The sequence below is a fragment of the Arachis stenosperma genome, chromosome 9, assembly GCF_014773155.1.
Source record: "Arachis stenosperma cultivar V10309 chromosome 9, arast.V10309.gnm1.PFL2, whole genome shotgun sequence".
NCBI lineage: Eukaryota > Viridiplantae > Streptophyta > Magnoliopsida > Fabales > Fabaceae > Arachis > Arachis stenosperma.
Genome location: NC_080385.1, coordinates 33,805,600 through 33,831,904, shown reverse-complemented (window position 1 = coordinate 33,831,904; position 26,305 = coordinate 33,805,600). Strand labels below are relative to the sequence as shown.

Below are 26,305 nucleotides of genomic sequence, written 5' to 3'. Positions count from 1 at the left end.
TGTTTCAACAAATTCATAGCTATTTCTCGTGTAAAGATAAATCTCTCATTATCTTAGCAAGCAATGTTAACTAGTTGTCTATACCAATCCATCAAACAACCGTATTGACTTTGCATCAAAGAATCCCACCTAAATCTACCCGCATTTTTGAACTACTTTGGCAGTCTTGGTCCACCTAGGCAAGACTAATGACCTTGACAACTCATCTATATCTTTATGTACTAAGACGCAAACTATATGTTCACAAGGTATGCCAAATGATTCCATTCTCATGCATAAACAATTGAACTCCATCTCAATGTCACAAAAGAATACACACTACATCTCATTTGTCATGCGGTCCAAACCAACAAAGTAAATCACATAAGAGCTAGTTTGCCTCTTATTTATTACCTTTATTGATGCAGCTAGTACAAGGATTGGTTGGAACATATAAAATATTGATAGGGTATAAAATTTGCAGCACTCCTCTTTAACTGTTCAAAACACGTCTGCATACTGGGTTTCCCATTCACAGATGCGAGGTCAGCCTGGACCTCTTTCCACCGAATATGGTTAATACATTGATTAAAGTGTTGAATGAACTCAATCAGATAGTATCTTGAATTGACATACTTTGCAATGATCGATTTTAATCCCTCGCACCGAGAAGTAGTCCGAAAACCAGCAAAAAACTTACCTCTTATATGTGCAGTTGCCCATGAATGTCTCTTCTTATACATATCTAGGATCCAATTCTTATTTTTGACAACAAATCCCTCAACCATTTCAAACCACATTTGACGAAATACATCAATTTCATAGTCGCCTAGCATACACTTTTTAAACATGGACGTGAACTGGGTCTTGCCAATATTACTTATTGCATTGCGAATCAGATACCAATCACATAACCTATGATCACCATCCGTGATAACTGAAACCAGTAGTTTCTCATTCATTGCCACCTTCAGTTGTTGTAACAACCACCTATATATGTCTTTTTCCTCATCACAAATTAATGTAGCGGCAAAAATAATTATTTGGTTGTGATGATTGACACCAGAAAATACCACCAATGGACACATATATTTATTCCGCTTATAGGTAGAATCAAAAGCCAACACATCGCCAAATAATGAGTAATCTTCCCTGCTGAGACAATCGCACCAAATAAGTTACACAAAGTACTATCAGCATCCATGTTGTAACACCCAAATTAGCCTAAGCCTTACCTCGCATCGTAAAGCAAAGGTTAATCAAAGGATACGACAGTACTAAGCTCATACATATAATATAGAAAGAAATAATATAATCTAGAAGCCCGATGAAGGATATAACTAAAAAACAGGATTTAAAAAGCGCAAAACGTACTAACGAAGCTACTAACTCAAAGCACAAGATATAGATATAATATGAAAAAAGATAAGAGTATAATAGCATAAGAATCTAGTCATGGCTCGCGGAGTTTAAGCCGGCTAGCTATATATACAGACAAAACAGAAATCTGATAGTTCAAAACAGCTTGTACAAGTTTTTTTTCTCAAAGTAAGCCTCTAGGCAAAAGTAAAATACAAAAGATGAGAGACATAAACAAAATAAACAAAAAGACACCAAAAGTATATCCAGGATCCTCCGCTTCTGTCACCATCAAAACAACTCACTGAGGTAGGTTGCGACCTGCATCTGAAAAACAACAACAGAGTATGATATGAGAATCGGGGGTTCTCAGTATGGTAACAGTGCCCAGTGATGTAAGATATAAGACCCCAGGATGCCAAAGGCAATCCTAGACTTCATATCCATCACAAAATTCATCTTAAATCATAACTAAAACATTGAAGCATAATTTAAAACCATAACATGATAAAAGGGTAATTAACTTAATGGATTTCTAAACTAACAACTCTCCGCTGTCCCACAGCCTTCACCAACCTATTCTCCATGCGATCCCATCGCCACCGCCTTCCGAACCTCCTCAATCTCAGTAGAAAGCACAATGAATATCAATGCAAGTAAGACACAAGCAAGTATTGGCATGTAAGGCAAGTAATTCAAGTAACAATTAGGCATGTTATACATTTAGGCAAGCGATTACAAGTCGGCAAAGTAAACAAACAGATAGAAGATGCACATGATGAATGCCTGTCCTATTGGCTGTGATATCACATTGTCGGTTTAACTGCCAACCCGACACATCTCCATTGAAATGTCTCCCTTCGGAATCATAATTGGGAACCCCCGAGATACGGTGCTCGGATGACCGTTTAGGATTTTGTGCCTGCACACTCTAGTAATCTGAAGGGATGTGAGCGGGATACTCTTGCCACGGACCTCACATCTCAACACAAGTGGGACGAACCACCGCCCTTACGCCGCTGCCACTACCTCGATAGGCGAGATCCAACTACCGTCCCTGCCGGGCGCATAGCGTCTCAACAATCTCAGTATATCATGGATCCATCATTTCATTCCGAGTCCTCGACTCATCTCAACCACTGTCAAATTAACATTTCCATTCCGAACTCATTAGTTCGTCAATTTTTCAATTCATATAACATTCTTCTTTCGCACTCCACCAAACCCATCCTCAGTACACCAGAAACCTAAGCCTCCGTTCTCTAACTTTTCAAAATAGTACCAAATCAAATCTCCTAGGACCTTTCCCATGTTTTAATGCCCGATAATAAGCCCAAGAGTCTTAATTAGGGGTCTCGGAAGTATACAAGCTTGTTGGGAAGGTGAAATAGTTGAAAACAAATTTTTAGTTAAAAAAAAAGGCATGTGCGTACGCACAGGGGTGTGCGTGCGCACGCCCAAGGAGATTTTCAAAACGTGGGCGTACGCATAGAGGTATGCGTACACAAAAGTGCAAAATTTTCCAAACTCTGTTCGCTCGCACAAGACGTGCTAGCGCTCTTAACATAGTGCACCTTCCAACATGTGCATGCGCACAGGTTGTAAAACTTCGTTGGTTATGTGCACGCACAGGTTGTGCTAGCGCTCTAAATAGAAGGCCTCCCCCTGTGTGTGCGTACGCACAACGCTGTGTATGTGCATAGGTTCAAAAAATCACAAGGGTGTTCATTGATAAGCTATATTTTGTCGGTGTAGAATTTTACCAAATAAGTTCGTCGTGAGTATAGTTTAAACCAATAAGCTATAATGCATCAAACAAAGAAAGTGTGTGTCCACAATTTAAATCAATAACCGAGAGTATTAGTCCCGAGTCGTTCTCCCTAGGAGTTGCCCTAAGATGCACATTATTGGTTAGGAGTTCTCTTGGTATTTGAGGTTGGATACGAGAAATGTAAATAAGCTTGCATGAAAGCAATGAACAAGTAATCAAGTAGGCTAAAGGACACAAGAGATTGAACTAAGCAAGAGTGAATAATAATCAATCAATATAAAAGCCTTGGCTAGGGTTGGGAATTGGAATTCCTATCCTCATTGTCTCCAACAATTGTGGTAAGGATTGGTTATTGCTCCACTTAGTTAACCTCTAACTATGGAGGAAAGTCAAGTGGAAATAATCAAATTGAGTCCACAAGTCCTAGTCAAATCCTAAGGAGAGACTAGAGTTAGTGTCAAGCCAATTAGCAATTTCCAATTATCAATCAACAAAAGCTTTGACAATTCAAGTGTCTCCAATTATCCAACCCCTAAGTCAAGAGTGAAAATCTACTACATAGCTATAGTTGACATTTTCTCAAAGATTTGGTGAGCAATAATGGAAGACATCATGAAATTGAGAAAAGAAATTGAATTAAAGCTTTCTATTACAAACAATTTACAACAATCAAGCAATTAACAACAATGAACATGAAATTCCTCAATGCATTAATAAAAATCAAAGTAATAAGGTCTAGATCCAAGATCTACAATGCTAGAGCAACAAGAACACTAAATTGAGAGTAGAAGAAGAAGATCTACAATCTAGAGCAATGTAAAATTGAATCAAATTCAGATCTAACCAAGGGATCCAAGTGCAATTGGAGATGAGAAAGCCAAAAGCCTAGAGAGAAGTTGGAGTTTCTCTCTCTAAAATATGTAACTACCCAAAACTAACTAAAAATGTGTAATAGATGATAATCCCCTTCAATCCTTGGTCCTTTATGTCTTTTCCCGCCAGAATTCTACTCAAAACTGGGTCTGAAGCTCCCCTGAAATCGCCAGTCACGTTTTCATTAAAGAGGTCACGTGCGCGCATCATGCGTATGCGTGGGTCACACATACGCGTAGATGGGTTTTTGCGATCCATGCGTATGCGTCAAGCATGCGTACGCGTCGGTGAGAATTTTGTCCAGCTACGCGGAAGCGTCAACTTTTGCGCGCCAATCTCAAATCTGAGCTCCCACGCGTGTGCGTAGCTTGTGTGTGCGCGTCGACGCCAATGCTTTAAAACTCCATTTTTCATGCTCCTTCCACTTATGCATGCTTCTTTTCCCTCTTCTAGACCATTCTTGCCCCCAATAAACTCTGAAATCACTCAACAAACAGATCACGGCATCGAATGGTAATAAAGGGAGATCAAAATATAGCTTATTTAGAGCCTAAAAAGTATGTTTTCAACCATTAAGCAAAAGTAGGAAGGAAACACAAAACTATGCATTTTATGTGAATAAGTGTGAAGGAAGTTGATGAAACCCTCTAAATTACGCACGAAATATATCACGAAATAGTGGTACATCAAATCTCTCCACACTTAAACCAAGCATGTCTTCATGCTAAAGATTAAAGACCAAAGAACATAGGAGAAGTAGTTTATTAATATGCAATCTACCTATATGCATGCAACTAATGCAAATGTATCTATCTACTTGGTCAAAGGTAAATCAACTTCCAAGAATATCTATGTGCACATAGGGCCAAGATGACAAAACAATTCATGACTCTACCAATTCAAAGCATCAAAGTGGAGTGTATATACTTGCATGAAGATAGCTCATGAAATCCGAGAACAAGGGATTGAGCATCAAACCCTCACCGGTAGTGTTTGCACTCTAGTCGCTCAAGTGTTTAGGGTTGATCACTCAATCCTCCTCTAATCATGCTTTTCCCGATTTGTTTGTCATCTAACAATCAACAATTATCCAATGCATGCATACACCTATCATGAGGTCTTCTCATAGGTTGTAATGGGGCCAGGGTCAAGGTAGGGTTATATATAGCTAAGTGAGCTCAAAATTCGAATCTTTGATTAACATAAGCTTTCCACCTAACCTATATAACAACCTATACAAATTGAAAGCTAACCTAACTACCCACATTCTTCCCTTTTTCACATACTCATGCATTCTCTTCTTGATCACAACCCATATGCATTGATTATTATTGAGCTTCACTTTGGGGGATTTTGTCCCCTTTTTATTTCTTTTCTTTTTCTTTTTCTTTCTCTTTTTTTTTCTTTTGATGTACATACTTTTTTTTATTTTCTCCTTTTTCATTCATTTTTTTCTTTTTTGTAATATGACATCTACAAACGCATCAATGCATATGATTTTACATTTAATTAACACATGAGTAGGTACCCAATTTCCAATATTTTCAACAAAAATACACACACACACACACACCCCCCCTTTTTCCAACCAATGTTCTAAGTTTCCCACACTTGAATGATATACACACTCTCTAGCCTAAGCTAATCAAAGATCTGAATTAAGGACATTTATTATTTTTCACTTTAAGGCTTGTAATATGCTAAATTAAGAACAAAGTGGGTTAATCATAGGCTCAAAGTTGGTTAACAATGGTTGATGAAAGGTAGGCTTATTTGGGCAAGTGAGCTAATGAAACGATAGCCTCAATCATATAAATGCATGTATACACAAAATAATGGACATAAAGAATCGAACAAATCAAAGATCACAATCATAGAAAGAGAATAATGCACACAAGAATAAAAATAAGTGGTTATATGATGTAACAACGTAATTAGGCTCAAGTCTCACATGCTTGTGTTCTTAGCTCAAAACCATGTTCCAAAATACATTCTTCAAGCAAGATTAACAGAAATTTTTTATATTGGTAGGGTGCCCTTTAGATGATTTCTTGGAAAAGAAATTATCACCCTAACTAACCAAGTAGTCCTAACATGCAAGAAGTGTTCAAATACAAAAACTAACCATGTAATCTATTTTAACTAAGGAAAGAAAAATCAAAATCATGTGAGTTAAAAAGAGAAGAGATGTTACCTATAAAAGTCGGTAACCGACCTCCCCCACACTTAAAAGTTCGCACGGTCCTCCGTGCCTTGGGTGATACGCAAAGTGGAATTGAGATCGCCACCTCCATCATTTGTGTCCTGAGTACTCGCTTCACTGTGGTCTGAAGCGGATGTGAAAATGTCTGGGTCATCCGTAGGTGGGTTGACATAACCCCAAAGCTTCTTGCAGTAAGCAAATCGGTGCTTGTTACGCTTCTCATATCGATCTATCTTCTCATGGAACTCTACAAGCAATTGATGGGTTGACTTTGGTAGTGCGGATGTAGTGGTAGGAATGGTGGAATGAGGGGCTAGGTCAAGGCTCGGGGTGTCCACAGGAGGCTGAAGATATTTCTCGCTCGGGACGATAGCGCCCTCTGCCGGAATTGTATCTCTCATGTCCGTAGCCTCGCAAGGAACACCAGCAGCAGCAACCAAATCGGATACCAACGCAGGAAATGGTAGATTACCCTTGGCATGGACTCGACCCATCGCTTGTCGGATGTGGAGAGGGATGTTGATCGGCCTTTCCGTGAGTATGCACCAAACAAGGAAGGCGAGGTCCGCCGTGATGGATGACTTATGGGTGCTAGGCAGCACATAGTGGGATAAGATCTGGGCCCATGCTCTAGTCTCTACAGTGAGATGACGTGCATTAATGCTCTTAGATCGAGACCTTTGGCTTCCTCGGGTCCAGAATGACTCTGGTCCGGCAATAACCCGGCGGATAGCAACCCAATCAAAAACAAACTCAAAGTCATCACGCTGGCGCAAGACCTTTTGGTAACCATCCATTTTCTCCGATATGGGTAAAACATTAAGCACTTGCTGAATAACCTTTTCCGAAACCAGGACTTGCTTTCAGCGTACATATACTGACTAAAGAGAAGAAAAGTGGTAGTTAGTGTAAAACTCTACCATCTAAGAGAGTTGGCCTCTTGTGGTCTTCGCATGAGAAACCCCCATCCTCGCTGCTCAATGCGGGGCATCACATAATGAGCAATGTGGTCCGGTAGGGCGAATAGGTGTTTGGGATGATAGTTTCTCTCAACCATGGCAGGGAACATGAGCTCACAGAAGTGGTTGGGGAACCTTGTAGAGTCCCTTGCCGGATTTCTCTTCTCTTATTCATCAATATGAACAATTGTCTTCGCTTTCTTTGAGAGGGGTTTAGCTCCTAGTGTAAGGTGCGCCTTGTAGGTTGATTTTCGGGGTGCCCTTTTAGTGGGTGGTGTCTTCAATGCCTTCTCCTTGCCTCTCTTGGTGGCCATCCTAAAAGGAGAGGAAAAGGAGAAACATTAAACCCAAATAAGCAACACATGGAAGGTAACATACAAGTGAAAAGTAATGCCGAAAAGGAATGGTGTGTCTTGAGAACATGACAGCTGCAACATATGATTAAGACAATGATAAAATCAAGGGGCATAACACTTAGCATGGGATGCAAGAATAGATAAGGCATGCAATAAAGCATGAGAAGAATGAACTCAAGCATCAATAATAATGAAGCAAGTCATGGGCAATGAGCATAAGAATAGTTAACTTAAAGCAAAATAGGCTCAATGCATAAAAAGAAAGACAAGTGTATGAAGAGGAGGTGCCAAGTTGAGAGCACAAAGTCAAAATTGAGCTAAAATGGTGTGGGTGCCTTTCATCAAACACTTGGTATGCAACATTCAATACATGAGCAAATAGGAGAAATTCAAACATGTAAAATCCCAAATGGAATACCAAACAACAACACAACACCACGTAGTCATAAAGGAAATAAGAAATAACAAAAGATCCATCAAAGCAAGATAAAACTCAAAGATCAACACCATGGAAAAATAAGAAAAGAAAGAGAGCGAATAAGCAAGAATCAAGTAATAGAAATGCATCTAGGAAAAAAAGAAAAGGAGAAACCAAATGCAACTAGTAAGAGAAAGAGAGTCAAGAATAAGAGACAAGAAGGAAGAGGGAGTAGAAATGAACCTTGAGAAGAAAAAGAGATCAAGGTGGAGTGTAGGTGAGAAATATGAGAGGATATGGAAGGGAAGAAGGGGAGAGAGGAAGTGTGGGACCGTCAGGTGGTGGCAGTGGTCGCCGATGGAGTGGCCGGAAACAAGGGTGGTAGGGTGATGGGAGAAGATAGAAGAAGTGAGGAAAGAAGGAGATGGAATATTAAAATTGAAAGGGGAGGTAATGCGTAACAGGGAGTGCGTTGGGCATTAGTTACGTCAGAGAATCGACGCGTGCGCGCACTCCAAGCGTACGCATGGATAAGGCAAGTGATGCATAGGCGTCTCCCACGCATACACGTGGGTGGCATAAACGGGATAGTACGCGTACGCGTCCATCGACGCGCACGCGTGGACAGAGTTGTGCCTTGGGCACAGAGTAGGCATAAAGTAGGCCTATGATAAACCCCATTTTTAGGGTTTATCTTGTATTGAATTTAGGGTATTTTGATAACCTTTTCTTGCATTTAATCTATGAATTGGCATGGTTTTGTAATCTCTCCCGTATTTGTGCTTAATTGTAAAAACATGCTTCTTAAGCCTTATTTTGATGAATTCTAGTTCCTCTTTGATTCCATAAGATGCCTTGATGTGTTTGCTAGTAATCTCAGGATGAAATAGGTTAGGCATGGATCAAGGGAGCAAGGAAGAAAGCATGCAAGTGGAGAGAAGCACAAAAAGCCAAAGAATTGATCTAGGCCATGCACGCGCACGCGCACAAGGCGCTCGCGCGCACATTGCGAAACAAGCCAGGGACGCGCACGCGTACCGTGCGCGCACGCGTCGATGACGGCACATGACCTCATTAATGCAACACATGCCTGGCGATTTGAGAGGTTTCCTGAACCCAATTTTGGCGCCAATTGCTAGGGGAAAGGAATAAAAGGATGCAGGATTAAGGGGAAGGCATTAGTTAGTCAATTAATCAAGCATAGAGAATATACTTAGGATTAGTTTAGAGTTTTAGAGAGAGAAGCTCTCACTTCTCTCTAGAATTAGGATTGGGTTTAGTTCTTAGAATCTAGGTTTTGATTCATCTTCTCTTCTACTTTTACCTCCCCAATCCATTGTTGTTACATTCATCATTCTTCTACTCTTTTGTTGTAATTTCCTTTATATTGTTCTTATACTTTGTTGTAGATCTACTATTGCTACTTCCATTTTCTTTCAATTCAATAAGAGGTAATTCATAATAATTGTTCTTCATGGCTTTCCTATTGTTGATCTCTTGTTTTTGTAGTTATAGATTCCTTTAATTCTTGCATTTAATAATGTTTACTTGTATTGCACTCTATGTGTTTGATGAAATGTCTCTTCTAGATATAGTGTAGGTTTTGTTCCTCTTGGCTTAGGGAGAGTAATTAGTGACTCTTGAGTTATCTAATTCCTTTGTTGATTGATAATTAGAAGTTGCTAATTAATTTGAATATCTCTAAAGCTAGTCATTCCTTTAGGAGATGATTAGGGCTTGAGGAATCAAATTGATTCATCCACTTGACTTCCCTCCATAGTTAGAGGTTAACTAAGTGGTAGCAATGAACAATTCTCATCACAATTGAGAAAGGTAACTAGGATAGGATTTCTAGTTCTCACATCTTGCCAAGAGCTTTGTTAGTTGTTAGTTTATTTTCATTACCATTTACTTTTCATGCTTCTTATCCAAAACCCCAAAATAACTCATAACCAATAACAAGACACCTCATTACAATTCCTAGGGAGAACGACCCGAGGTTTGAATACTTCGGTTTATAAATTTTAGGGGTTTGTACTAGTGACAAATAACTTTGTGTATGAAAGGATTATTGTTTGGTTTAGAAACTATACTTTACAACGAGATTTTATTAGTGAAATTCTAAACCATCAAAAATCAAATCATCAAAATGGCGCCGTTGTCGGGGATTTGCAATGGTGTTATGTTATTGGTTATTGTACATATGCGAATAGTGTAAATATCTTGTTTTTTGCTTTATTTGCTAGTTGTAGAATTTTATTTTCTCTTTTCACCATGAATTCTCACTTTGGCTTTGAGTGTGATTACAACTATGTTGTAGGTGGTGAGAACTTCAATGAAGATGTGTATCAAGGATGGGACAATCAAAGGTGGGAGGAGCCATATGCATATGATCAACCTTCATGGCAACAACCTCCACCAATGCACTACGAAGAAGAGCCATTCTATGATGCATATCAATCCAATGGCTATGGTGAAGCACCTGGTGACTTTCAAGAACCACCACCGTATGCCTATGAACCATACCCTCAACATAACTCTCAACCATACTCACAAGCCTATTTTCACCAAACGCTTCCATATGAACCCAATCCATATTCAACACACCATCCAACTTTTGAACCACATGAACCATACATGGAACCAAAATTCCAAGATCACTACTACCAAAAACCACCTCGATGCACACCACCTCTACAATTTCACCAAGAAAAACCACCTTCCTATTATGAACCCTCTCTCCAAAATGATGAACCTCCTTACTCACCACAAGCCCCAACAAACAATTCTCTCACTTTGTTACTTCAAGAACAAGAGGCCATGAAGCGGGATACACTTGAGTTTGTGACCAATTTGACCAAGGTGGTGCACACTTTAGCCCACCAATGTTTGAATACTCAAGGTACTTCTACGACGACATTTGAAAAGTCAAAAGAAGAGCAAAGTATGAAGGAGATATCGGGCAACACGGTAGAGAAGGAGAAGCCAAGTTTTATGTTGGAACAATTGGAGGAGCCAATGATCATTGAAGAAAAGGAAGAAGTGGTTGAAGATTTGGGAGACGTGGAAAGCCCACGGGAATGTAGCATCATGGAGCACTCTTCCAAGAAGCTTGATATTGATGTTAAGGATGGTGTGCAACCTCCAAGGCATACCATCGTTGGAGATTTGGAAGAAGCTAATCAAGAGATGGATTCAATCGTGGATGCATTTCTCTCTACAATGGAATCCTCTTCCCTTGGGCATGAAGCTAAAATTATAAAAGAGTGTGCACAACCTCCCAAGGAAGACGGAAACGGCATGGTGTATATTGAAATTGAAGAATATGAAGAGGTTGATCGAGAAATGGATTCATCTATCCATGAACTCCTATCCCAATTTGAATCACCTCCCATTGGCAAAGATGAAGTTCTTGAAGACAACACCAAGCTAAGCGAAAAAGGGGAAAAGGTTAAAATTGAAGCAGTTTGTGAAGAGGTGGAAACAATCAAAGAAGAGTCTAAAGAAGTAGACCTTGCATTGTCTAAGTGTGGGGAGGTCCCCCTCCCTAAATCAACTTTCAAGTGGGTAAAACTCTCATCCCTAAGCTTTACTCTCTCACTTGAATATGGTTTAATTGAAAATGATGGTCAACTTAGAGCTCTTTGTGGAATTAAGAATAGGAAAGAGTTGTGTAGTGGTTGGAATTTCGGTATAAAAATCATAAAGGCCAAGACTCTACGGTGTATGAATGAGGATGGTACGAAAATTACCATATATGGGCTTGGAAGGAAGCATTGGCGAAATAAAGAGAATTCCATGTGTCAATCACCCTTATGTCAACCACTCATCCGACAACATCATGAAACTCAAATAACGGATGGATGTGAAGATAAGATATGGGATCCCGGCTCACTTTGTGAAGACCAACTAAGGGGACTCATATCTTGGGTAGAACTTTGCCCAAGCCTGATGAAGATGGTTGGAAATTCTGTCAACCAATTGAGAAGCATGGATCCTTGGAAATTCAAGGATGAGCATAAGCATAAGCCACCATGACAACAAACTTCTCAAAATATCCAACTTAAGGACTTAAACTAAAAGTGCTAGGTGGGAGACACCCCACCATGGTAAACTCTTTCCACTCTCTTTTAAATTTGCTTAATAAGTGACTTGAGTTACCATTGTAGGTAGATGTTTCACATAAATTTGTTTGTACAACTCAATTGTTAGCTTAGTCACATGTATGTTGTGTCTAGTAGTAGATGAATAACATCATATTACATTTTTATGAATTGCATTCTTGTGTTCAGTAAGTAGATGCATAAAGAATTGTGAATGGTATGGGGAGCACTTCAGCATATTTCTCTCAAATAAAAAAAAAAAAGAAGAGGGGGTGGACACGCGCGCACCATGTACGCGCACGCGTCCCTTAGCTGATACATCATCGCCCACGTACCCGAGAGTTGGGCCTCTCTTGGGCAAACATTATGCCCTGAGCCCAACATGACCCACGCGGACACGCACTACGTGCGTGCGTACAGATTATAAGAACATGGAAGTTCACGCGGGCGCGTACATGCCGCGTCCGCGTCGATTTGCTGCCGCAATTTTTGAGCTAAGCCCCAAAGAGTTGAGCCAGCTCTGGGCCAACTTTAAGCCCCTGGCCCAACTCAATTCGCGCGGACGCGTACTTGCCTCGTGCGCGCCCCTATGCCCAAGGAGGAACAGACGCGAGCGCACGCATCGCGCTGGCGCGCCTTATCACAAATCGTCAATGTACGCGGACGCGCACTTGCCGCGCGCGCGTCCTTACGTGCTGCCACCACTCTAGGCCTTTGCCCCGAGAGTTGGGCGTGCGTCAAGCCCACTCTAAGCCTCAGGCCCAACTACATGTACGCGTGCGTGCGCTGTACGCGCATGCGCCGTTGCACAGTCTGCCAATCCACGCCCGAGCGCACTGTACGCTCACGCGTGGGTCCCAAATTTTCATCAATGTACGCGGACGCGCATGGTGCACGCGCGCATCGATTCAAAAATAGGATAACCCTAATGCGCGACACGCACTGCGCAGTCGCGCACTCCCTCCCTTCTCCCATTTCCATCGTCTTCCTCTAACCTCTCCGCGGCAGCAGCATCGGCGACCAGCACCAACGGCCGCCGTCCATCACCGCGGCCACCACCGTTCACCATTAACTCTCACTCTCTCCTCCTCCCTTCGGTCAAGCACCCAACCACCGAAACCACCATCTCCGCTGCCACCCCATCATCACCGCCGGTGACTCTCTCTCTCTTCCCCCATCTCACATTTGCCTATCACTCTCCTTCTATCACCACTGCCAGCTTCTTTTACTTAGTCTCTCATCCTTCCGCAACACCACCAAACGGCCAGACCACCGCAGCCGGCTGTCTTCCCGCCACCATCCACGGCGGCGTAAATCCCTGCTGCCCCTACCCCTATCCTAGTTCCCCTTTCCACTCCTCCCAGCTCCCAGGTTCCTACCCATTTTTTGTTTTTAATTGTTCATTTCTGTTAGTTACTATAATTGTCTGTTAGTTAGTTTAAATTCAAATGTTGCATGTTAGGTTAGATAGAAATATTTGCTGTTAGGTAGCTAGGACTGGATAGAGGATTCTAGGCCTGATAAGTGCTCCGTATGTGCATCTCTGCTATCTGTTTCCTTGGATGTGTATGCTACTTTTTGGGTTGCTATTTTGTGCAAATTGTGTTGCCTGCATGCTAGACCACTACTGTTGTACTTGATTGATGTTGTGATCATGCTATTTGTGCTATTTTGCTATCCGGGGATGTCCAATTTTAAGCCGGAATGCTGCCCGATTTTCAAGGAAATTAGTTTCATTTTGGTCTTTATTTCAATTTTGGGCTAATTTTCGTTGCCTTTCCACTTCCCGGATTTGCATCATTCATTGTGAACATGAACCACAACTTCTCTTTTCTTTGAGCCTATATATCATCATAGCACTAATCCACCTTTCTAACTCACTAATTTCTTTAACCATTTAACTTCCATTCACCTTTAACCCTCTTTAACAAATCTTTCAAAAATATGATGATATTATTGCCTTTTGAATAAGAGTTGTTGCCTTTGATGAAGATTACATTCTTGGTTTATTTGTTCACTTATGCTTACTTGTTACCAATTCTTTTCAAGTTCATTTCAACATCATCATTGTTATTAGCCAATTGTATCCTGAACATGCCTTCTTTGTTACATGCTAAGTGTTTCATTGCTTATACTCTATTATATTTCTCTTTCAGGATGTCGGATAAAGGAAAGGCTATCGCCACCTCTTCCAAGAAATGAAAACACTCTGCACCTTCTACCCCCCATCTACAAGCATTATGCTAAGAATCCTTTAAATGACGAAGAAAATGAAAATCAGCAGTTACCTTCTACCGATCCGACTAAGTTTCCCAATCTCTACTGTGAGCTTCGATTTTCCAAATATCGAACAACAAAGCTGAATACTGAGAAGAAATTGCTCCTACCCAATGATGTGAGACGGTCGATTACTAGTCGCATCCTAGAGTTGGGCTTGGACTTTGTTGATAGAGATTTGGGAGATATCAACATATCTTGGGTGAAGGAATTTTACTGCAACTTCTTCCGTCCGACTTTGGATTCGGTTCAGGTGAGGGGTAGAGAGATCATGATCACTGAGACGGCCATAGAGGAGGCGTTACAGTGTCGACACATTCCTGATGACATGTGTGCCCATCAGCAGGCCGAGTTGGCCATACACAGCATGACTTTTGATTACGAGGCACTGAGGAGTGTGATTGGTCTACCGGAGGCTACATGGGTTATGGATGCAAACAATACCAAGCCTAAGGGGATGCTATTTGCTCACTTGACCAGAGAGGCCAGGACTTGGCAGATGATCTTTGCCCACTACGTCTTGCCTACCACTCACTTCTCTGAGATCCCCATGGAGATGCTTCTGCTGATTGGATGTGTCATGGAGGGGAAGAATGTCTATTTTCCTAGGCTTATCCGGCAGTGCATGTGGCGGGTGCATATTCGTGGCCTACTTCCATTTCCTACTTTGGTCACGAGTATGGTTGCCCTAGCCAAGGTCCCTTGGTCAGATGACAATGTGTTACCACCACCGCCTGATGCAGATGACAGAGAGATTACCATTCCTTGGGGTGGTTGGGTATATGAGAGGCCGCCAGCTAGACGCCGTTCTAGGGCTAGAGCGGTACTGGGGACAGCCGGACAGTCAGCCCCTACATCAGCACCATCTTCCTCTACTACAGCAGCCCCCTCATCATCGACAATTCCACCAGCAGCACCTGAGCCTACTTATTTACTGGTTCAGCGTCTATTCCGGTTCTTAGAGCGAGAGAGACTCCATGTCAGACGCCGTTTAGATCGGATGGACCAGGCGCTTATTTCTCTGGGTGCTGAGCTACCTTCGCTTCCCGATTCTCTGGCCTCCGATGAGCAGGATCATCAGGAGGAGGATGCGGAGGGACCACCTCAGCAGGCTACTCCTCCAGATGCCCCAGACACCACAGAGACAGCTCAGCCTCATACGGAGCCGGTCCCATAGCCACAGCCTCAGCCTGAGCCAGAGCCTACCGTTGTACCTCCCACTGATCCTCCGGTTTAGCATCGAGGACGATGCTTGATCTTAAGTGTGGGGAGGGCACCGGTAGCATTATTTGGGGACCGGTGAACTTTTTGGCTACCATCCTAGTTATCTTATTCTGCATACCTATTGTATATATTTTGATGCATTTTGAGATTATTTTGGACGCCTTTACTGCTTATTTTGGATTTTATATATTTTGATGCTTTTGATGCTTATGGATATTTTTAGATGTTTTGGATGATAGATTCCATACTTTAGTTGGATTTGTCTTTATGTATTTTGCATATCTTCTTTCGTATATTTTTCTTTTTAGTTTGTGGTTGTGATTAAAAATCACGATTTAAGTGAAACTTAGTCACCCTTTTTGCATAAGAAATGGGTTTTAAGCAAAAGGAAAGGGGTAAACTAAGGAAATTTTTGGATTTTTCAATCACAACAATGTTTAGTCAAATATTGAGATTTCCCAAGAATTTTAATTATAGGGCATAGGGCACCAACCCAATTGATTGAATAAGCTATATCTTTATGCAACTTGCTTGAATTTCATACTTTGTGAAGCATGTATTGAATTGAGAACACAAGCCTGTGAGACTTGAGCCTATTGATGTGGTTATATTTTATAACCACTTATCTTCCATTCTTGTGTGAAATTGCTCTCTTTCTATGATTATGATCCTTGAATTGCTTGATTCTATATGTCCATTTATTTCTTGTATTTATGCATTTATATGATTGAGGCCATCATTTCATTAGCCCACTTATCCAAATAGCTAACCCTTTTATATTCCTTTGTTAGCCAATTTGAGCCTACGATCAACCAACTTATTCTCATTTTAGCACATTACAAGCCCAAGGCAGAAAACCAATGAAAAGTCCTTGTTTGGATCTTTGATTAGCCTAGGCTAGTGAGAGTGTTTATTATTCAAAGTTGGTGAGGCTTGGGAACATTGGATGGGATAAAAAGGGTAGTACACTTTCATGTTTAGGAATTGGGTACATACTCATGTATTGATCAAATGTAAAACCTTATGCATTGATGTTCTTGTATATAAAAAAAGAGAAAAACAAAAGGAAAAGAAAAGAAACATAATATGGAAAAGCAAAAAGAAAAAAAAAAGAATAATAAAAAGGGGACAAAATGCCCCAAGGTGAAGTTCAATAAAAAGAAATCAATGCATAAGTGTTATGAACTAAAGAATAGAATGCATGAATATGCAAGAACAAAAGTGAAAAAAATGGGTAGTTAGAATAGTTTGAACTTGTATAGGTCATTATATAGGTTATGTGGGAAAGTCTAGGTTAATCAAAGATTCAAATCCTAGCCACTTAACCATAAATGATCCTACCTTGACCCTAACCCCATTACAACCTAAATGAAAGACCTCATGATGAATGTATGCATGCATTAAATAAGTGTTGATTGTTAGAAGAAAATCAAATTTTGAAAAACATGACTAGAAGAGAATTGAGTGGATTAACCCTTAAACACTTGAGTGAATAGAGCGGATACACATCCGGTGAGGGTTCAAAAGTTCAATCACATGTGTTCACCCATATTATCTATATTCCTGCAAGCTTGAACTCTTTTGATAATTCAATACAATTGTGGTTTGGACTTAATTCCTATTGCCTAGCTCTTGTGCTTACACATGCTCTTTTGGGAATTGACTTGTTTGAACTAAGCATTTCCATTTGCTTAGATAATTGCATTTAGATAGGATTCATATAGTTTAGTTGCATTCAATAAATGTCATAACCCTTAGTTCCTTCTTATTTTAGCATGACATGCTAAGGTTTAAGTGTGGGGAGGTTGATAAATCCCATTTTTAAGGTTTATCTTGTATTGAATTTAGGGTATTTTGATAACCTTTTCTTGCATTTAATCTATGAATTGGCATGGTTTTGTAATCTCTCCCGTATTTGTGCTTAATTGTAAAAACATGCTTCTTAAGCCTTATTTTGATGAATTCTAGTTCCTCTTTGATTCCATAAGATGACTTGATGTGTTTGCTAGTAATCTCAGGATGAAATAGGTTAGGCATGGATCAAGGGAGCAAGGAAGAAAGCATGCAAGTGGAGAGAAGCACAAAAAGCCAAAGAATTGATCTAGGCCATGCACGCGCACGCACACAAGGCGCTCGCGCGCACATTGCGAAACAAGCCAGGGACGCGCACGCGTACCGTGCCCGCACGCGTCGATGACGGCACATGACCTCATTAATGCAACACGTGCCTAGCGATTTGAGAGGTTTCCTGAACCCAATTTTGGCGCCAATTCCTAGGGGAAAGGAATAAAAGGATGCAGGATTAAGGGGAAGGCATTAGTTAGTCAATTAATCAATCATAGAGAATATACTTAGGATTAGTTTAGAGTTTTAGAGAGAGAAGCTCTCACTTCTCTCTAGAATTAGGATTGGGTTTAGTTCTTAGAATCTAGGTTTTGATTCATCTTCTCTTCTACTTTTACCTCCCCAATCCATTGTTGTTACATTCATCATTCTTCTACTCTTTTGTGTGTAATTTCCTTTATATTGTTCTTATACTTTGTTGTAGATCTACTATTGCTACTTCCATTTTCTTTCAATTCAATAAGAGGTAATTCATAATAATTGTTCTTCATGGCTTTCCTATTGTTGATCTCTTGTTTTTGTAGTTATAGATTCCTTTAATTCTTGCATTTAATAATGTTTACTTGTATTGCACTCTATGTGTTTGATGAAATGTCTCTTCTAGATATAGTGTAGGTTTTGTTCCTCTTGGCTTAGGGAGAGTAATTAGTGACTCTTGAGTTATCTAATTCCTTTGTTGATTGATAATTAGAAGTTGCTAATTAATTTGAATATCTCTAAAGCTAGTCATTCCTTTAGGAGATGATTAGGGCTTGAGGAATCAAATTGATTCATCCACTTGACTTCCCTCCATAGTTAGAGGTTAACTAAGTGGTAGCAATGAACAATTCTCATCACAATTGAGAAAGGTAACTAGGATAGGATTTCTAGTTCTCACATCTTGCCAAGAGCTTTGTTAGTTGTTAGTTTATTTTCATTACCATTTACTTTTCATGCTTCTTATCCAAAACCCCAAAATAACTCATAACCAATAACAAGACACCTCATTACAATTCCTAGGGAGAATGACCCGAGGTTTGAATACTTCGGTTTATAAATTTTAGGGGTTTGTACTAGTGACAAACAACTTTTTGTATGAAAGGATTATTGTTTGGTTTAGAAATTATACTTTACAACGAGATTTTATTAGTGAAATTCTAAACCATCAAAAATCAAATCATCAGCCTAACTCTCGGGTTTTTGTATTAGGAGTGGCGTGCAGCACAATCGACGCGTACGCGCATAGCACGCATACTCGTGGATGACAAAAATGGAGATCGACGCGTACGCGTCATCCACGCTTACGCGTGGATCGCCTGGCACAAAGTAGGCATAAAGTGGGCATAAATCTCGGGTTTTTGTACCAGAGAGTTCAAAATACGCAATCGACGCATATGCGTCGCCCACGCTTATGCGTGGGTGTGCGAAATGGTAAGGGACGCGTAAGCGTCACCCATGCTTACGTGTGGGTCGCAATTGTGCCTTTGGCACAAAAGAGGCACAAAGTGGGCAAAACTCTCGGGTTTTTGCACCAGAGCATTGAGAAACCATGCCGACGCATACGCGTATAGCACGCTTGCGCGTGGATGCCCCCCCTTTTTTCCATACACATGAGGAGGGGCAATTATAGCACAAACTGGTGGTATTGCATGCTAAGGGGGTCAAAAACATAAAAAAATCTCATGTAGCATTCAACTTTGAGCATTTCTTCAATATCTCAATTCAAACAAACCATTATCAATGAACTCCTCATGAGAAATTTTTAACACAAAAATCAAGCAAAAAGCAATCCTACTATGAACAAACTCACAAATCAAGCAATCACAAAAGCACCAAGACTCAGAAAGCTATATACAATGAGCTAGAAACAAAGAGCGATTATACCGTGGTGGGGTGTCTCCCATCTAGCACTTTTGTTTAACGTCCTTAAGTTGGACGGTCATGAGCTCATCTCTCCTCGCCTTCGGGTGTGTCCTCAAGAAGGAACACCTCAACCTCCTTGTTACTTTTCATCTTCTCTCCATGGAATAGCTTTAGACGATAACCATTCACTTTGAAGATGTTGGGGCTTGAAGGGTGCCTTAGGTGGTAGAGCCCATATGGTTCGGCCTTCTCTACTCTATAAGGGCCTTCCCACCTTGATCTTAGCTTTTCGGGCATCAACCTTAACCTAGAGTTATAGAGGAGAACTAGTTCTACGGCTCTAAACTCTCTCCTTTTTATGTGTCGATCATGCACCATTTTCATCTTCTCCTTGTAAAGCCTTGGATTCTCATAGGCTTCCAATCGAAGGTTCTCAAGCTCCACTAACTGTTACCTCCTTTCGACTCCAACCCCAAATCCCGTGTTGCACTCTTTTACGGCCCAATACGCTTTATGCTCTATCTCTACCGAAAGATGGCAAGGCTTTCCATAGACCAACCGGAACGGGCTCATACCAATTACTGTTTTGTACGCCGTCCGGTAAGCCCAAAGCGCATCGTCGAGCTTAGAACTCCAATCTTTCTTATGATGCTTCACAACCTTTTCCAATATGCGCTTGATTTCCCGATTGGAGACCTCGGTTGGCCATTTGTTTGGGGGTTGTATGCCGTAGCCACTTTATGGATGATGCCATACTTCTTCATTAACCCTGCCATTCTTTTGTTGCAAAAATGCGAGCCTTGATCGCTCACAATTACTCGTGGTGATCCAAAGCGGCAAATAATATTATTCCGAACAAAAGAAAGCACTACATTAGCATCATCAGTTTTAATGGGGATTGCCTCCACCCACTTGGAAACATAGTCAACAGCTAGAAGAATATACATGAAACCATTAGAATTTGGGAAGGGCTCCATGAAGTTGATACCCCAGACATCAAAAATCTCACAAAATAACATAGTTTGTTGGGGGTATTTCATCTTTCTTGGAGATATTTCCAAATCTAAGGCATGGTAGACATGATTTACAAAAGAGAGATGCATCTTTGAAAAGTGTAGGCCACCAAAAGCCACAACCCAAGACCTTCCGAGCCGTCCTTTGAGGACCAAAATGGTCACCACCCTCGGAAGAGTGGCAAGCCCCCAAGATAGTTTGATGCTTGGATTGTGGTATGCACCTTCGAATTACTTGATCGGCACCACATCTCCATAAGTACGGATCATCCCATACATAATATTTAGATTCGCTTTTAAGCTTATCCTTTTGATGTTGTGAGAAATCGGGAGGAAAGGTGCGAGCGACCAAGTAATTGGCAATAGGTGCATACCAAGGGATAACTTCAGAGATTACTAGCAAGCCCTCAAGAGGGAAGGTATCATTAATAGGAGTGGAATCACCCTTTGTGTGCTCAAGGCAACTCAAGTGGTCCGCCACTAAGTTTTGCGAACCACTCCTATCTTTGATTTCAAGGTCAAATTCTTGCAATAGCAATACCCATCTTATCAACCTTGGTTTGGATTCTTTTTTGGCCAACAAATATTTCAATGCCGCATGATCGGAGTATACTACCACCTTAGAACCAAGTAAATAAGCCCGAAATTTGTCCAAGGCAAAGACAATAGCTAACAATTCTTTCTCGGTAATAGTATTGTACTCCATCTAAAGTCTTAGAGGCACAGGCAATGACATAAGGAGTTTTACCCTCGCGCTGACCTAGCACCGCTCCCACCGTATAGTTTGAGGTGTCACACATGATCTCGAATGGTCTAGTCCAGTCCAGTCCTCTCACTATGGGAGCTTGGGTCAAAGCAAATTTGAGCTTGTCAAAGGCCTCCATGCACTCTTCACTCAAATCAAAATCCACATCCTTTTGCAACAATCGAGAGAGAAGTAATGCCACCTTACTAAAGTCCTTAATAAATCGCCGGTAAAAACCTGCATGTCCAAGAAATGCACGAACTTTCCTCACAAAAGAGAGGTAAGGCAAACTAGAAATAACATTGATCTTTGCTGGATCAACGAAAATCCCATCATTAGAGACAATGTGGCCTAAAACAATACCTTGTCTAACCATAAAATGGCATTTCTCAAAATTTATCACAAGGTTTGATTTAGTACACTTCTCTAATACTTTTGCAAGATTGTGTAGGCAAAGATCAAAGGAGTCCCCATACACACTAAAATCATCCATGAACACCTCCATGCATTGCTCCAAGAGATCTGCAAATATACTCGTCATACACCTTTGGAACGTAGCCGGTGCGTTACACAAGCCAAATGGCATCCTTTTATATGCATACGTTCTGAAAGGGCATGTGAAGGTTGTTTTTTCTTGGTCTCTGGGAGCAATGTGGATTTGAAAGTAACCGGAATATCCATCTAAGAAACAGTCTTGAGATTTACCACATAGGCGATCAAGCATTTGATCGATGAAGGGCAACGAAAAGTGATCCTTCCTAGTGGCCAAGTTTAAGCGCCGATAGTCAATACATACCCTCCATGGGTTTTGGACTCTTGTGGCTATAAGCTCCCATTGTTCATTCTTGATTGTAGTAACACGGATTTCTTTGGAACCACTTGGACGGGGCTCACCCATTCACTATCTGAAATCGGATAGATTATGTCCGCTTCTAATAACCAGGTAACATCCTTCTTCACAACCTCTAGAATGCAGGATTTAGACGCTTTTGAGTTGGTCTCACAGGTTTGGCTCCTTCTTCTAGGAAGATTCGGTGTTCACATAGTTGGGGACTAATGCCAACCAAGTCCGCTAAGCTCTACCCAATGACCTTCTTATTCCTGCTCAAGACATTTAGCAACTTCTCCTCTTGGTGGGAGGTGAGCTCCCTTGCAATTATTACCGGGAACTTTTGGTTCTCCTCAAGAAAGGCATATTTTAGGTGGGTTGGGAGTGGCTTCAAATCTGAATTTTGTTCATGTCTTGGCACTTTGTCTTCCGGTATCATCGGAGGTGATAAAGCATCTTCTTCACATACATGGGAACTCTCCACACTTGGGTCTTGATTCATACTCTTTCCATCAAAGCCATCTTGTTGGACTTCGGCTACAACATTATCAATCAAATCACACCGGAAGATAGAGTGATCCACCGGTGGATGCCTCATGGCTTCATCAAGATTAAAGCTCACTTCTCTTCCATTGATCTCAAACGAATAAGTGCCCGAAAACGCATCCAATTTGAACCGGGAGGTCTTTAAGAATGGCCTCCCAAGCAAAATAGATGATGTTCTACCAGAGTCACTAGGGGGCATCTTGAGAATATGGAAATCAATAGGAAAGACCAAACCCTTTATATTCACTAGGACATCCTCCGCTATACCAACCACGAAGATTATGCTTTTGTCCGCCAAAACAAACTGGCGGCCGACCGTTTCAATGATGAAAGCTTTAGGACCTCATATATGGACAAGGGCATAATACTCACACAAGCACCAAGATCGCACATACAATCAACAAATTGGACTCCATCTATGATGCAAGTTACTAAGCAAGGGCCAGGGTCACCACACTTTTCCGGTACACCATCCATTAAAGCAGAAATTGAGCTCCCCAATGGTATAGTTTCTAATTCACAAATTTTCTCCTTGTGCATACATAAGTCCTTTAGAAACTTTGCATATTTAGGCACTTGGAAGATAACATCAAAGAGAGGGATGATTACCTCAACTTTCTTGAACATCTCCACCATTTTGGGGTCTAACTCAACTTGCTTCTTGGTCTTCCTTGCCAATGTAGGAAATTGTATTGGAGTAGCTTCTTGCAAGATATCCCCATCCTTAGGCATTCTGCCCCTTGGTTGAGCAATCACCTCTTCAACTACCTCTTAGGCTTCATCCTCTTCTTCAACCTCTTCTATCTCAACCACATCCTCATCTTGGGTGACCTCTATTGGGCTTGGCTCAGTCCTCTCTTTGAATTTGGTGCCAGACCTCAAGGTGATGGCATTGATGCCACCCTTGGGGTTGGGTAAAGGTTGAGAGGGTAAGGCACTAGAACTTGAGGCTTGAACATTAGAGGTAGAGGTTGATTCCATGCGAGAAAGAAGAGCTTGGATGGTAGAGGTGAGACCGTTGATGCTCGAGCTAATCGAGGCTTGAAAATCTTTTTGTCCTTGAATGAAAGAACGGATTGACTCGTCTTGGTTGGAGGATGAAGAGGGGTAAGTAATTTGTGGTAGGTTGGGTGGAGGTGCTTGCCTTTGATGAGGTGCTTAGTAGGTTTAGTATGGTTTAGTTTTGGTTTTGATATGGGGGGTTTTGTTGGTATCGGTTTTGTTAATGGTTGTTGTTCCATCTTTGGTTCCCTCCATTATCCCTTCCTCCTTGATTATAGTTATCCCTCCAACCTTGGTTGGAATTCTCTTGCCAACTTTAGGTGTAATTACCCCCTTGGTTATAATTGCCTCCTTGTTGGTGATATCCTTGGTTCGGGCAGTTGTAATAGGAATTGGCCGCCGCTAGGGTATTGTCTTCTTGGAGGTTTGGACATTCATCCATATAATGGGAGTAACAAGAGCAAATCCCGCACACTCATTGGGGAACTAATTGTTGACTTTGTTGTTGATGAGGAGGTGGAGATTGTTGTTGATTAAGTTGGAGTTGCTTAAGAATGCTAGTCATCTTTCCCAAGGCTTTGGTGAGGGCAGTGGTCTCACCACTAGAAGAAACTTCATTGATGGCTTTTGGATGATTGTTTCTTTGTCTAGCATGTTGGGTGGACTAAGCCAAATCAGTGATTAATTGCCATGCTTCCTCCGCCGTCCTATACTTTGTCAAGGAACCGTTGCTTGAAGCATCCAAGAGGATCTTGTCTTGTGGTTTCATTCCTTGGCAAAAATAGCTAATCAACACTAGAGTGTCAATCATATGGTGAGGGCATGAGTCAAGAAGCTCCGAAACAGTTCCCAATACTCATATAGACTTTCCATTTCACCTTGGACAATGCACGAAATCTCTTTCCTCAATCTATCCGTCAAATCTGGAGGAAAGAATTTGTCTAAGAATTTCCTTCTAAGCAAATCCCAATTGCTAACAATCTCATTGGGCAAAGTGTAGAACCACTCTTTAGCTCGCCCCTCAAGAGAGAAGGGAAAAGCATACAACCAAATAGCAACTTCATCGGAACCTTCCCGCCTAGTAGTAGAACATACACCTTGGAAGTCCCTAAGGTGTCTAATAGGATCTTGGGTGGAGAGTCCATGAAACTTGGGTAGAAGATTAATCAAGGCGGTCTTGAAGATTAACTCCAGATGACACACTTGAAGCGGTTGAAGAACAAAGTCCGAAGCACCGGCTTCTTTAAGAGTGACTCTCCTTCGAGCGGCCATAGTTTCGCTACCTAGATCAATAGAAGAAGTATTAGTAGTATCGATGGAAGAGTATATCGTTCCTTCTTCGAAGACGATTTCGATTCAATCTCGGATAAGGTTGGTGAATTGGTAGGAACCCTTTCACCACCTCCAAAAGCTAACCTTCTCCAAGCTTGCCTAATATGGAGTAAAGTTCTCTCAATTTTGGGATCAAAAGTAGCTAAGCTCGGATCCGGTAGTGAACGCGTCATTCAATGAAAGAGGCATAGAGCTCATGACAAGAAAATGCACTAAACAAAGATTAATCCTAACTAACAATCAATGAAAATGCAAGTATTTACATATCAACATATTTACACTAACCAACAACATAGAACACATATGCAACTCCCCGACAACGGTTCCATTTTGATGAGCTATATTTTGTCGGTGTAGAATTTTACCAAATAAGTTTGTCATGAGTATAGTCTAAACCAACAAGCTATAATGCATCAAAAAAAGAATGTGTGTGTCCACAATTCAAATCAATAACTGAGAGTATTAGTCTCGAGTCGTTCTTCCTAGGAATTGCCCTAAGATGCACATGATTGGTTAGAAGTTCTCTTGGTATTTGAGGTTGGATACGAGAAATGTAAATAAGCTTGCATGAAAGCAATGAACAAGTAATCAAGTAGGCTAAAGGACACAAGAGATTGAACTAAGCAAGAGTGAATAACAATCAATCAATATAAAAGCCTTGGCTAGGGTTGGGAATTGGAATTCCTATCCTCATTGTCGCCAACAATTGTGATACGGATTGGTTATTGCTCCACTTAGTTAACCTCTAACTATGGAAGAAAGTCAAGTGGAAATAATCAAATTGAGTCCACAAGTCCTAGTCAAATCCTAAGGAGAGACTTGAGTTAGTGTCATTCAAGCCAATTAGCAATTTCCAATTATCAATCAACAAAAGCTTTTACAATTTAAGTGTCTCCAATTATCCAACCCCTAAGCCAAGAGTGAAAATTCTACTCCATATCTATAGTTGATATTTTCTCAAACATTTGGTGAGCAATAATGGAAGACATCATGAAATTGAGAAAAGAAATTGAATTAAAGCTTTCTATTACAAAGAATTAACAACAATCAAGCAACTAACAACAATAAACATGAAATTCCTCAATCCATTAATAGAAATCAAAGTAACAAGGTCTAGATGCAAGATCTACAATGCTAGAGCAACAAGAACACTAAATTGAGAGTAAAAGAAGAAGATCTACAATCTAGAGCAATGTAAAATTGAATCAAATTCAGATCTAAGCAAGGGATCCAAGTGCAATTGGAGATGAGAAAGCCAAAAACTAGAGAGAAGTTAGAGTTTCTCTCTCTAAAATATGTAACTACCCAAAACTAACTAAATATGTGTAATAGATGATAATCTCATTCAAT

At 40.8% G+C, this 26,305-nt stretch overlaps 1 protein-coding gene across 1 annotated transcript; it reads right to left on the bottom strand.

The window, feature by feature from the left end:
• Positions 1-22,325: 22,325 nt before the first annotated feature.
• On the bottom strand, positions 22,326-23,353 carry LOC130949371 (uncharacterized). The gene is made up of 2 exons (XM_057878114.1): positions 23,017-23,353; positions 22,326-22,963 (listed from the first exon to the last, which is right to left on the bottom strand). The coding sequence occupies exons 1-2, from the start codon at positions 23,351-23,353 to the stop codon at positions 22,326-22,328; spliced, it is 975 nt and encodes a 324-aa protein (XP_057734097.1).
• Between the last annotated feature and the right edge of the window lie 2,952 nt (positions 23,354-26,305).